Consider the following 14,846-nt stretch of genomic DNA (forward strand, 5'->3'; position numbering starts at 1 on the left):
ATTCATACACCAGAAATCTCCCATTTCAAAAGGAACTAAGGTTTACAAAGCACACAAAGGCTGCTAGAATTCTCCTATACCATGCCCCTGTCTCTGTGTCAGAGTCTTCACCAAGCACAGGTCATTCCTCCTTTGGAACTGTCCTCACTCTCTCAGATCTAAACTCACATGTCCCACCCTCAAGGATAAAAGGTGTACATCTAACACATGCACAGAGCACACATGGGAGGCAGTGGGGCCGTAGAGGTCTCCCCAACCATCCTCCTTCCTCATCTCCTTCTGTCCTTACCAGGGACCCAGAGCACCAGCAGCCCCAGGAGCTGAGCAGGGAGCCTCATTTTGAGAAGTTGGACTGAGGAGTCCTGGTCAGTCCAGGGAAGTTTAGAGCCGAGCTTTGTCTCAGACATACAGGGGAAGGTCCTCCCTAGGGGACAGCATGCAAATCTCCTGGTAGGTGCAGCTGTCTAAAGAGTCAATGTACAATATTTCTAATACTAAAAAAGTATTTTGCTCTCCGCTAGGTTAACAAAGCACCATGTGGCCTGAGACAGAGAAAGAAACATAATAAACCAGCCCCCAAATCTAGTGACTTCACATTGTGCATAACTACTAAGAGTCTGTGGGGAGTGAAAGAATAAACTCTATTAGATCCAGAATTGAAAGAAAGGGAAAGTCAAAGTAGGATTGTCAGACAATATTATCATGTGAGACTCTGGTGAGATTCAACTTACTCAAAACCCAAATCATACAGTGCAGGCAGCTTTCCCTTCTCCTGAGGGTTGGTGAGAGTGGTGGTAACTTGGCAAAGGCAGGAAGGGCACTGAAGCTCATCAGTGGCAGCAGGTGATATCACAACACACTAGTGTCCCCTCCCGGTGGCATCACTGAGCAACTGAGCAGCCATGAGGGCAGCAGGGAACCTGAGTGGCTGCTCCAGGGAGGACGAGGCAGCCACTGCCTGGAGGGTCTGTGGATGTGAGAGCCCTGAGTGGGGAGGAGGAAGAGGCTCTGGGACGCTGTCCTAGAGGACCCTGTCCCCTGTTACAGAAGAGGAACCGGTGTCCATTGATGAGGCCTCTGTGTCCCGTCCCCAAGGCTCTGCAGCCGTCTCCACCTGCGCCAGCCTGGCTTGGACTCGTCCTCTGGGCACAGCTGCTGCTCCTGCCACAGCGACAGGCTGAGCCTCCTGGGAGGTTTGGGACTGGGGCCGTCACACTGTGCAGAGCCTGTCACTGTCCTTCTCACAGGAGTGTGTGAGTGTCCCCAGGATCCTCATGGGCGACTGCAAGAGCATAATCAATGGAATTTTGTTGAGACATTTGTCTCTCTTGTGAATATACTTTGTAGACTTTTTATTCTTTGTTTTACAAATTCTTTTCTATAAACCATATTTTTCTTTGTTTGTGGACTTTTGGTTAAGAATACAATTATAATTATACTACCTCTGGTCTCCTGGTGATTGTGGGAGTGAAATCAGTAGATATTTGATTGGATGTGTCCCCACTTGAGAATGTACGTGTAGAAAAACATTCAAGATATGTCATTCTCTGTATGTGTTTAAAACTTCTTGCTATAAACCATACTTTCTGCTTTTTTTTTAATATTTCAACTGAAGAATACAAGTTTAATTGCACTTACTGTGGAATCCATTTTGTTAAAATAGAAAATCATTTCTGATGTGCCAGTGATTTGACCATATTTGACCTCTACCATATTCACATCATACTCCCATAGCTGCAGTCTGTCCACAGTCTGAAAATTCTTAGCTTTTGAGAAAGAAAAAGTCACATTATTCTGTGTTATTTCAGTGGTATTTGAGGTAAGTTCTATAAAATATGTCTTCTAGGGGGATTGTTTGTTTCTTTTTAAAACCCAACTTTTCAAATGTCAAGAATTGCCTTTGTCTATTAGCAAGAGGCAATTGAACCAAATAAAAGAGTTTTAGCATTAGAATCTTCAATCATCCACCATGAATTTACAAAATTCTATTTGGAGGCTTAAAAACTAAGATTTCTACTACTTGTCCTCAGCCAGCGGCTCCTGTGGGCAGCTTGTGTAGAATTCTCTCACCACCATCATTGTAGTGGTAAGAAGTGAAAGGAGAAGAAGGAATTTGGGAAAGTGTGAAAGTACCAATTGCTGAATATTAACAAATATTATCCTCTTAAAAGTATGCATAAAACTGCTACACCTCAAGATGTATTCAACACATAGTGCCATGAATCTGCATTAATTGTCTGGCTATTCTGCTGATTGAGGCTTATTGACAAATGCAGGCAAAGCAGGAGGATGAGGATGAGATTTCACTTGCCTCTCCCTTCAGTCAAGCCTAGTTACTCAGAAGGCGCTGGGATCCTATTCATTTTCCTGCTTCTTACGCCATGCCAGGGCTGTTGCCGATAACAGGGCTAAAAATGGATTCGCCTGACACATAGACAAGGCCTCATGTAACAGAGACCTCAGATGCAACGTGTTGCCCTGAGTTCTCCAACACCTTCCTCTTCTACAGCCAGAGATTCTGCTGAGCTGTCAGCAGGCAACACATTTGGGCAGCTGGGCCACCCCAAGCATGGAGGTTTGTGTTCGGGGCTGTATCACTGTGTGATGAATCTTTGTACTTTGCCCGCAGTAATACACTCCCACATCCTCAGCCTCCACCCTGCTGATTTTCAGTGTGAAATCTGTCCCTGACCCACTGCCACTGAACCTGTCTGAGACCCCAGAGTCCCGGTTGGAAACCTGATAAATCAGGCGCCTTGGAGGTTGGCCTGGCTTCTGCAGGAACCAATACAAATAGGTCTTTCCATCGCTGTGCAGGAGGCTCTCACTGGCCCTGCAGGAGATGGAGGCTGGCTCTCCAGGGGTGACAGGCAAGGACAGGGGAGTCTGGGTCATCACAACATCACCACTGGATCCTGAAATAATAAGAGAGAAGTGCAAGGTTACATATAAACATTAGAGGCACTTTCATAATTTGCTTTTGATAATTAGTTTAGGCTAAATTTTTTGTTTGCTCTAGGTTTTGAATTATATTCCCCAAATATACAGTTTTACAAAAGAATGGAGATTTTCAAAACCCAAAGAAGCCAATAGAATTCCTTTCTATTGTTCCCCTGTTTTTGTGTCAAAGTTTTCACCAGAGCTCAGTCAGGCCCTTGCTCTTTCTGGAATGTTCCTCAGTCTCTCAGATGTAAATCTCACATGACCCATCCAGGAGGACAAGACGTGCACATCTAACACATGCACAGAGCACACGTGGCAGGCAGTGGGGCCCCACAGCTCACTCTCCCACCCCGTCCTCCTTCCTCTTCTCCTTCTGTCCTTACCAGGGACCCAGAGCACCAGCAGCCCCAGAAGCTGAGCAAGGAGCCTCATTTTGAGCAGTTGGACTGAGGAGTCCTGGTCAGTCTAGGCCAGGTTGGGGCTGAGCTTTTATCTCACACTCACAAGGGAAGGTCCTCCCTAGGGGACAGTATGCAAATGCCCTGGTGTGTGCAGTGGAGTGGAAGGGAACAACAGGTTGGTGTGAGTGTCTCTTGTGAGCAAAGTGACACGTATGTCCCCTGTGTTTGGAGCGAAAGTAACAGAGAAAAATTCCATGTTGTCTAAGTAGGATAAGGGATTTTAATGTTTCTTTCTTGTTTCTTTTTTATTTGTGAGGCCTTTGTTCTATCTGAATGATTCAGGTTGCTGTCTGTGGTAATATGCCATGATTCTGAAGGATTTCCTTTTGAATTATATTCAGGGTGTATCTGCTAGTCATGGCATATTTCTGTTTTCTTTCTGAAGGATAGTTTTGCTTAACATAAAATTCCTTTTTGACATTTTTTCTGTGAGCACTTTAAATAACTTTCAAATTAATATGAATCCTATACTATTAACCAACTTATAATTCATATTTGAATTTCATTTAGAATTATACTAATGTATTTTTTTATGTTTTTGGTAAAATTCCAGGATTTCATACTGCATTTATTTTTCACGCTTCCTTCATTTCCTCCAGTCTGTGACAGTTGTTTAGTTTTTGTTTGTGTTTCAATATTTTGAAACTTTTGAGTTATACTGTCCAGTTATTTTGACTAATGACCCTCTAATCACACTTATTTGATGTTTTTCATTGATTTGATTCAGATTTTTCATTTTTTTCAAGAATATTATGCAAGGGTTGTGTCATTAGTGCATGATGTCAGAAGTTATAACATGTTATGTCAACATATCATTTCTGGTGATGATAAATGAATATGACTAATGAAACTCTTTTTATAAGAAATCTTTATGAAAGGTAATCAAGGCTATTTGGTCACTCTTACTATGTGGTTATATGCTGACTTTGTCAGCAATACGCTATGACTGTCTGGTATGGTTTGAATGTTTGTGTCCTTCTGAAATTCATGTTGAGCCTTAAACCCTAAGGTGATGGTAATAGATGTAGTGCCCTCTAGGTAGTGATCGAATCAGGAGGGCTCTGCCCCCATGTGTGAGATTAATGCCCTCACGAACAAGGCTCCAGAGCACTGCCTGCTCCTTCCACCTCTTCTGCAACATGAGGACACAACCCTCACTTTGCCTCTTTTTGCCCTCCCTCCTTCCAACATGTGAGGACACAGAAAGAAAATTTCATCTTGAACTCACAGAGAGCCAAGCTCATTAGACACTGCATCTTCTGGTGTCTTGATCTTGGACCTCCAAGATCCAGAACTCTAGACCTGTGAGAAATAAGTGTTTACTGTTGATAAGTTTCCCAGTCTGTGCTATTTATTTATAGCAGCACAAATGAACCGAGACACTGTCTCTGACATCTTTTCCCCAATATTTATTTCTATGTAATATCTGTTGCCAAACAGAGAACATTGAATAAATAAATGATGGTCACTGAAATGAATGTGTCTATCATGAGCATTTACCATTGGAATGTTGATATCCTGGAAAAAGGAAAAGAGCACTGGGATTTATTAAGCATGGTTGTGCCACCATTGCACAGCTGTTGTGAAGTCAACTGTTTGCACAAATGGATAGCATTATCTATCATTTAGAATGTTTCAGAAATCAAATGGAGATGTACAGAATTCACTGAGTACTTCTTTCTTGGGAGGCTCAGATACTGTTGGTGCCATGCTGAGATCCACACAGTTGGGACATGGTTTCCTAGAATGAGAAATTCTGGTGCCTCAGCTGAAGAATAGGTTACTACATTGACCTGGTATTTATTTCTCAGAATGGATACTTTCCAAGTTTTCCTTTTATGATTTCAATAATCAATGGGATTATGTTTTGATTGTTGTCAAATATAAAACATTAGGAGAGGGTAGCAGGTTAAGAGGGAAAATCAGAAAAGTCCCAGCCAGACATGAATAGATTGAGTTAGTCTGACTTGGGCTTTTGGAAAAAAATATGCACAGGAAAAATATTTGAAGAAGTCATAGGTATTAAAAAAAAAACAGTATGTCAGTGCAACCTGGAAAATATTTCCTGAGAACAGATGAGGCACACATGTAACCAACACCATTGTTTTCCATTGTCCTCTTACTCATTGACAAACCATGTCCAAGGTTCCTGAAGATCTGGGAAGATATATCAGCTCAATCCTGTTTCTAGAGCCAGGGGTTGGCTGTGAATATGAGCAAATGTGGGTGTGACTTACACGTCTATAAGTCCATGGACACTGTCTTGGGGAGGACCTGCAAGTGGTGACCTGTCTCCCACCTTGATGAGGACACCTTGATCCCTGTCCTCCTGATGCCACTCAATGACCAGAACCTAGGCTGTTCACCTGGTCCTCACTCCCTTTTATTTTTTACTAGACAGACCCTCCCACTCACATTTCTTTCTAACTTGTAATTTCTTTAGATTCATTTTCCCAGATATATGCTCTGCCTTGTAGACACTATGTGACAGAGGGAACTATTTTTAAGGTAAATACACTAGTAGTTTCCATGGCTGTTATTTGCTCTATGTCCACAGGGTCTGCTAGATGAATGGGCTGCAGGAAGAGGTGTAAAATCATTGCTGAAAGAAAAGTGTGAGCTACAAAATGAAATAAAGAAGTGGTGATCACTTCCTCTGAACAACCTTGGTAGTGAGTTGGTATCCACCGGGGAGGAAAAAAACATGTTCCCAGGTTTGGTAAGAACATGAAAACTTTAAGACGTGTTTAATGATCACCTCAGAGCTACCTTAGATTTATTTTCTTACATCCTGAACTCCTCTGAGCACACACTGACAGAGAGGTTTGTCCTTCTAATTTCCTGGGTTGGTAGTAAAATAGAATATTTATTCTGCTAGTAGAAATGGAAAATGGTGTAGCATATTTGGAAAACAGTCCAGCAGTTCAAGTGTTTAAACAAAGAGTTATTACATGATCCAGCAATTCTACCACTAGGCATTAATAAATACCCAAGAAAAATGTAAACATATATGCACACAAAACCTTGTACTTGAATGTTAATGGTAGCATATGGGTCCATCTCTAGAATTACTGAGGAACACCTCTGCCCAAAAGAGGAGTCCCCAGAATTCTCTGTGATGCATTTCAACTAAGTGGATTAACTTGAACATCTCCCATCAACTGGTCTATGTGGGTTTTACTCATCTTGTCTTCATTGAATGGTATAGCAAGGATAATTCTGTGTATGTTTTTGGTTCACTATTATTATTATTTTGGAATATAACAGGGGTACAAATGTTTAGGTTACATATATCCCCCGAGTCAGAGCTACAAACATGCCCAACCCCCACACAGTGCTCACTGCACCTACTAGGTGTGAATATACCTATCTCCTCCTCCCCTGCCCGCCTTCCTGACACCCAATGAATGTTATTTCCATATGTGCACATAAGTGCTGATCAATTAGTACCAAATAGATGGTGGGTATATGTGGTACTTGTTTTTCCATTCTTGTGATACTTCAATTAGGAGACTGTCTTTATAATACAATGTCTTTTTTTTCTTTAGGCTGATTCCCAGTACTGGGATTGCTGGATCAAATGGTATTACTACTTTTAATTCTTTGGGATATCTCAATATTACTTTCCATATTGGTTGTACTAGTTTGCACTTAATTTGAAGTAAAAAAAATAACTTTCACATACAGTAATAATGCTGTAGGTCTTAGAAGACAAAAAAAATTTCCTAACAAAAGCAGAAGAGAACAGGAAATAAATTTAAAGAGTCATGTTTCTGATGACGTGAGAGCACTATAGAAGAAATAAAGAGCAGATGACCTAACATTTCAGTGAGGAAATACCCTTTGTAGGTGAGCTGATATTCTCCTGTCATTGTACTTTTTAGTGAAATTTGCCAGATTTGAGAGTGGTTGGCGATTTGGGCTCAGCCCAGGCAGAGGATTCTACTGGGAGGAGAATCCAGCTGAGTCTGGCAGGTGCGTGGAGCGACCTTAGCAGACTGGACCAGGGCTGAACCCAAAACATCAGGCAGTATTTCTCCTTGGGACATTAGCTGAGGTCTGGGTCAGGAGCAGTGGCTGGGGCTGGACCACAAAGGTGGAGTTAAGCCTCCCTCATTCCTGTGGGTTTCCTTCTATAAAGCTGCACTGAATGTCCTTCATGTGTGTCTCAGACGTGGGCCCTGGGCTTCTGTCCCTACATCTCCTGATGATCTTCCAGCCCCAACTCTACCCTGGTCAACCTCTAAATTATTTTCATGCAAGGTCTCTCCTGAATGACCATTCTCTTTCCAGTCACATCCAGATATAATATGGGGAAAGAGTCAATTTTGAAAGCTCATCTCTACCCTGCTGGGATGACTAGGAATGCTTCATATGACCTAAAGTGCATGCACTAGGACATTTGCTAACCTGTGAGTCACTAAGGCCTCAGATCCCTGCATGATGCACGACTTCCCCACGAGCTTGCAGGGACATCAGGGCACAACCTGAAGGCCAGTCAGGAACTATTTGTCACTGTATTTCCAATGAATATGCATGAGATTCCATCAGGGTTTGTAGCTCAACCCCAACGTCACCAGCATTCCCTCAATGACAAATGTGAGCATCGGAGCTGGGTGTTGCACCAACAGCTGCTGTCTGCCACGTGTCCTTCCAGTTCTCCTTCACTGCTGCTCCCAATTCTAACATTCTTATTCTTGGGAGACAAAATTACCTTATATTATCTTATATTTTCAAAAATTCTCTTGAATATGGCATATAAATATATGTTTTCTAATTCTTCCAGACTTGATTATTTATTTTTACAATTCAGATAAGGAATTCAAAAATCTCTCCTTTCATTTCAATATGCTGTGACTGAGACTAATCAAAAACTTTGACACATTACTTTTGCTTTTAAATAGATTTCACAAAGTCTATGGAGCAGTCAAAACCCAAGAATATGGACAATTTTACTTTGGTACTCCCTGAAACAGTAGTAAATAATGCTGTGCCTGCCCCTTTGTTAGAGAGACATGTGCTAAATATAAATAAATAAATAAATAAATAAATAAATAAATAAATAAAGACAGGGGAAGTGTGCAGGTGGGTGGACGGGAAGGAACAGAGTCTATATCACTAAATGAATCCAGGTGCATTTACACCAGTAACTATTCAACTAAAATAAAATAAAAAAAATGTGTTAGTTTTGGATTTCTATCAGTCAGACTTCATGTCAAAGGTGTTATACTGAATAGACTTAATTGATAAATAATGTAGGGCAGGCAGGGAAGATTAGGATGAGCTTTCATTCAGCTGTCTCTTCTGTCCTGTCTGGTTTCTCACAGGGCACTTGAATCCCTTCCATTCTCCTACACGTTCTGCAGGGCCAAGGCTGTCACAGCTGACAGGTACTCTATGTGCCTGCCGAGGTGAAGCCACAGCCCTCATGGTCCAGATCAGTGGCCTGCTGCATGCTCCTTGAGGTTCCCTGCAACGTGCTCTATGGCACCTGCTCACCAGACAATCAACACTGGTGGGCAGCTGGGCCACCCAGCAGAGAGGTTTGTGTTTGGGGCTGTACCACTGTGGGAGGAAATTGTATAGTTTGCATGCAGTAATAAACCCTGACATCCTCAGCCTCCACCTTGCTAATCTTCAGTGTAAAGTCTGTGCCTGACCCGCTGCCACTGAACCTGTCTGGGACCCCAGAGGCCCGGGTGAAACCCAAGTAGATCAGGAGCTGTGGAGACTGGCCTGGCTTCTGCAGGAACCATTGCAAATAGGTCTTTCCATCGCTATGCAGGAGGCTCTGGCTAGACCTGCAGGAGATGGAGGCCGACTCTCCAGGGGTGACCGGCAGGGACAGTGGAGTCTGGGTCATCACAATATCCCCACTGGATCCTGAAATAATGAGAGAGAAGGGCAAGGTTATGTACACACAGTAGGAGACGTTTTCACAATTTTCTTTTGTTATTTCAGGCTAAGTTATACTTCATATGTGTGACTTTCATTCATTCTCCAAAAACATTCAATTTCAAAGAGAACAGAGATTTTCAAGTCTGGAGAGAACCTCTAGAAGTCCCCTGCACAATCCCCTCTTTCTGTGTCAGAGTCTTCACCAGAGCACAGGTCCCTGCTCCTTCGGGAACCTTCCTCACTCTCTCAGATCTAAGCCTGACTTGACACATACTGGAGGACAAGACGTGCACATCTAACACATGCACAGAGCAACGTGGCAGGCAGTGGGGCCCCACAGCTCACTCTCCCACCCCGTCCTCCTTCCTCATCTCCTTCTGTCCTTACCAGGGACCCAGAGCACCAGCAGCCCCAGGAGCTGAGCAGGGAGCCTCATTTTGAGAAGTTGGACTGAGGAGTCCTGATCGATCAAGTCAATGTTAGATTTGAGCTTTTATCTCAGACTTCTAGGGGCAGGTCCTCCCCAGGGGACAGTATGCAAATGCCCTGGTGGGTGCAGCAGTGTGGAAAGAGCCAACAGGAGCGTGGGGGCGTCTCTTGTGAGCAAAGTAACAGAAAACGTTCTCTGTGGTTGGAGGGAAACTAACACAGGAAAAAATCTATTTAGCTCCAATAGGAGAAAGGACGTATTATACGTTTTCTTTCCCTTTCCTCCACTTTTTATAATAGTTCTTCAGCATTTTCCCTGGTACATTATTCTTTTCTTTTATGAGGTTGATTTTCCATAAATTTTTAACAAATTATTTTTTTAACCTGCTGTATAATTAAGACTAGTTTTGGTCTTTTCTATTTTTTAAAAACACATAAAGAGTAGATATATTAAATGTACAATTAATGTTTTATGCATATTTAGTATCCAAATGAATCTATAGAACATTTCAGAATCCCCAGATGCTTCCATCATGCACGTTCCCTGTCAGTCACTGCTCCCCTGTCCCAACAAAGGTGACTGTCCTTCTGACATCTGTCACAAGTGTGTCTCTTCCTAAACTTGAATGTCATATAAGTTAAAGTAAACATTTTGTTGTTGTTTCTAGTTTCTTTCTTGTTTCTTGCCTGTTTTTGAGGCCCTCTCTCTTTCCTATGTGTTCACATTGTTGTCTGTTGTCATTTCCTGTAATTCTGAAGAATTTCCTCTTAAATTTCTTGCGAGCATGTCTGAAAGTAATCATTTCTCTTGATTTGTGTTTATCAAATCAAGTATGTTTTTACTTTGCCTTTATTTTTGAAGTATAGTTTCACTGGATATAGAATTCTGGGTTGACTTTTTTATTTTCATTTCATCATCTAATTGTGTCATTGCACTGTCTTCTGGTTTCCATTGGACAAAATGAGCACTTAGTCAATGTCTTTATTATTGTTTTCCTGTGTAGAGTGAGTTTTTTTCTTGAAGATTTTTCCATTTGTTATTGCATTTCAGCATTTTAACTGTAATGCATGTACTTAATATTTTTGGTGTTTCACTGGAATGTGTTTCATTGAGTTTCTTTGTTCCATCCAGTAATGTATTTCCTTACATTTGAAAAGTTTTTGTTGCTATATTTTCAAATATTTTTCTCAGCTCCCTTCTCTTTTTTCTTTCCTTCATGACTTCCATACACATTTGTTAGTATTCTTCACATTGACCTCTAAACCTCTGAGGCCTTGTTCATTTGCTTTAATCTTTTTTCTTTAGAACAAATAATTTCTATTCATCTATTGTCCAGTTCATTGATTCTTCTGCCATAGTCAACTGTTTGAGTACCTATCAAATGAATTCCTCAGTTGGGTTCTTGTACTTTTCATTTTTTGAATTCTCATTAGGTCTTTCTTTCATGACTTCTTCTCTACTGAAAGTCCCTATTTGTCAAATAATTTCTTCATATTTTCCTTTTCTTAGTCTTTCATCATAGATAAAAGATTTGAAAATAGTGTTTGAATATCTATGAAATAACTTCTGAATTCAATTTCCCATTTGATGTTTGATTACTGATATCTCCTCTTTTTTATTATTCTTATTGTTAACTTACAGCTTGACTATATAGGGACTGCCCCTCTAACTACATAGCTTAGTAGTAACCAATGATTCAGGGGGTTTTGCTTAAACATCACAAGCTCATGACACTTCTACCAATTCATCTGCCTGTTGTTTGGAAAGTGCATGAAAACTACAGCAATTCTTACCTCCCTCTATACTTTCCGCTGGTCCCTCTTGGGTCTCTGTCACTTGTAATATATGTGCAGAGATTATCTCAGCAATTCTATGACTCCACAGTTTCCAGAAATCCACTATTAACTTTCAGCTGGTCAACCACTTGCCCCAACCAGGACCATCACCTTGGACGAGCAAAGCTGTGGGATCCTTCTGTTCATTTCCTGTGGAGTTCACCACATTTAGCTGGAAACACTGAAGGATCTGGCTCCACTTCCTTCCCCAACTCATGCAGAACCAATTTGGCAGCAAGTTGCTAGTTTTTGCTGCCATCCTCATACTGTTGCTATGCAGTATTTTTAGTTCTTGCTGATTGTGCTTTGGTGGAAGGAAGACGTTCCAGGCAGTAGGTCTCAGACTCTTCCCATTCTTACCCAAAGCTCGAGTACATATTCAAGAATTAACAATTCTCAATTTGTTTTATGTTTTTAGTTCTTTCCAGAGCCCTGAAATCATTAGTTTTTGTATTTTTTCATTTTGTATTTCAGTTGTTTTTGTTTCTGCAGAGAGAATTCAACAAACTTTTCAAGATATTGTAACCAGAAGTCCCTTCCAAATTGAATTTAACTGAACATAATGGCCACACTAAATGGGAATGGGGGTGTATGCTAGCATAAGTAACTTTTAAATAGAAAATCTGGTGTCCATACCCTTAGGTTAAAGAGAAACAGAGCTCAAAACAAATACTGGACTCTATCCTCTCAATTTCTTATTTTCAGAGGTATCCTCTAGCAATTTTCAAAACATCTTATGTCCACTCTAGGATTAAACAAATAAGCCAATATACTATAGATAATGGGAGGCATGAATATCACTTTAAGAGATGAAAGTCACAAATAAAGAAAAGGAGGAAATACGGAATGATACCTGAGGAATTGCTCATTAAGAACTTATGGTCTATCCAGGGTACATTGGCATTCACCTATAGTCCCAGGAACACAGGAGGATTGCCTGAGCCCAGGAGTTTGAGGCCAGCCTGGGTTACATAGCAAGACTCTGTCTCTAAAAAAATAACTAAAAATAAGGGCATATACTTTTGTCTTGTGTTTAATTATTCTTATTTGTATATTTTAATTAATTTTGAAATCATTTTAGACTTGCAAAAAGTTTCAAAAATAGTAAAGTTTGTTCCAATATCATTTTCCTCCACCTTTCCCTAATGTTGAACATCTTACATCTTTCTTATGTAACCATTGTATAATGATCAAACCCAGAAAATTAGCATTGACACAATGGCATTAAGTACATGCATGGATTTTACTGTTTTTTTCTACTGATGCCTTTTTTAAATTCCAGAATCAATTCCAGGATTCCATATTGCATTTAATTGTCATGTCTCCTTAATTTCCTCTGATCTGCGACAATTCTTTATTTTTTCTTTGTCTCTCATGGCCTTGATACTTGGAAAGTAGACTGATTAATAACTTTTAAGAAAGTGTTTCTGATCTTTTCTCATCCATGTTGAGTTGTTTTTATTTTTGTCAAGAAATATTTTTCATTTATCAGATGATAGGTATATATTTCATGCCATTTCCTCATTTTTCTGTTGACTCTATGACTTTGAAGTTTTCTTGCTAGGATCCCAACTTGCTGATAATATCTGGAAACACATTCAAATGTATTCTGAGGCCATTCTCTAAATGGAATAACTCTGAGAGTTGGGGAAATAGTGACCCTACTGGGATGTCTGCCATTAACTCACCATCATCACCATCACTTCTAAAAGTACATTTCCTGGAAGTTCTTTTTACCCTCTGTTTTCCTGTAGAGTTGCTCAATGAAGAATCCTCCAAAGAGATTTGGAAGTTAGAAGATGATTCAATGCTATCCATTAGCTCCGGCAGGCAGACTCATGGACTGAGGTAAGGACTGCAGACTCACCTGGTGAGGTGCTGCAGCCATCTGAGACCATCCCCATCCCCAACCTTGAGCTTCCTAGACAGGTCTGAGGACCCTGTGGTCAGGCCCCTTCAGAGGCAGATGCACTCTGGCTTCTGGAGAAGCACCAAGGAACCCCATCATTTCTAGCATCTGCATCTCTCAACATCACATCCTCTGGCCTTTGAAAGACTGTAGTTTAGACTTTAATTCCTTATATCCCCACTTGGAATACCTAGAGTAGCTTCTCCTTTGATGTATTAACTCCAACTGGTCCTGTAACCCGGACTCCTCAGGTGTAATCAGCTGTCCTTTCATAAATCAGGACAGTTTTTGCCATGTCTGTGCTGCTGGGGCTGAAGAAGAGGAAAGAGACTTAGGGAGCAGAGGAGCCTCATGCTCCCTTTTACGAAAACCTCCCAGTGACGTTCAGAACGTGGCTGCCTCTGAAAAATGCTCTCAGCAGATGGAGGCAGCAGGAGGAGCAGCTGGGGCAGCCCAGCCTCACATGTGTGCTTCCCTGGGGGGGAGGGTTTCTGTTCGGGCTTGTAACACTGTGGGAGGGTAACTAGCATATTGTAGACAGTAGTAAGTTGCGAAATCTTCAGGCTGCAGGCTGCTGATGGTGAGAGTGTAATCTGTCCCAGACCCACTGCCACTGAACCTCGATGGGACCCCACTATCCAAAGTGGATGCATAATAGATCAGGCGTTTAGGGGATTTCCCTTGTTTCTGTTGATACCAGGATAAATACTTGCTAATGCCCTGACTGGCCCGGCAAGTGATGGTGACTGTGTCTCCTACAGATGCAGCCAGGGAGGATGGAGACTGGGTCATCTGGATGTCACATCTGGCACCTGAGATTGGAAAGATAAAAAACAAATATACACGCAATTAATCAAGTTTTAAGAAGGCTTCCCTGAAGAACCAGGTGGCATTGACCACACTGGTTGAGTAAATTCCTGGTGTTCTCCCTCCTTACCTGGGAGCCAGAGCAGCAGGAGCCCCAGGAGCTGAGTGGGGACCCTCATGTTTTCACTGTGTCCTGACTGGGACTGATTCTTGCACAGGGTGTGACAAGCCTATTTGTATGTCTTCAAGACAGTGACCTGTGCTCTGGGAACATGCAAATCTGCACAGCTGCAAGGAAGACTTATCTCAATAACCCAGCACAGGCCCAGTGTCTCCCAAGACTAACTAGTGTGGCACACATTTGCTTGCGGAAAACATAGTTCTCCCTGGGGACCACAGAACAGAATCAGTCTACTCTCCAGCAAGTAGAGTGATTGTTCTCTTCATGGTTCATGACTTGCTTTTCTTGCTAACTGTCCATCTCAGACCTGGCCTGTCAGGAAAACACGTCTCCTAAACCTGCAAGAAATTTAGAAGCTCCATATATTTGATCCCAGTAGATC

At 41.6% G+C, this 14,846-nt stretch overlaps 2 gene segments (V, D, J or C); both read right to left on the reverse strand.

Annotated features, from left to right (window-relative positions):
* LOC105878660 (immunoglobulin kappa variable 2D-29-like) lies at positions 1-3,434 on the reverse strand. The segment is given in 2 exon segments: positions 1-2,915; positions 3,327-3,434. Coding segments are annotated over 2 exon segments (435 nt in total).
* Positions 3,435-13,935: 10,501 nt separating this feature from the next.
* On the reverse strand, positions 13,936-14,539 carry LOC142870057 (immunoglobulin kappa variable 1-9-like). The segment is given in 2 exon segments: positions 13,936-14,288; positions 14,414-14,539. Coding segments are annotated over 2 exon segments (402 nt in total).
* Between the last annotated feature and the right edge of the window lie 307 nt (positions 14,540-14,846).

The sequence above is a fragment of the Microcebus murinus genome, chromosome 3 (assembly GCF_040939455.1).
Source record: "Microcebus murinus isolate Inina chromosome 3, M.murinus_Inina_mat1.0, whole genome shotgun sequence".
NCBI classification, from domain to species: Eukaryota; Metazoa; Chordata; class Mammalia; order Primates; family Cheirogaleidae; genus Microcebus; species Microcebus murinus.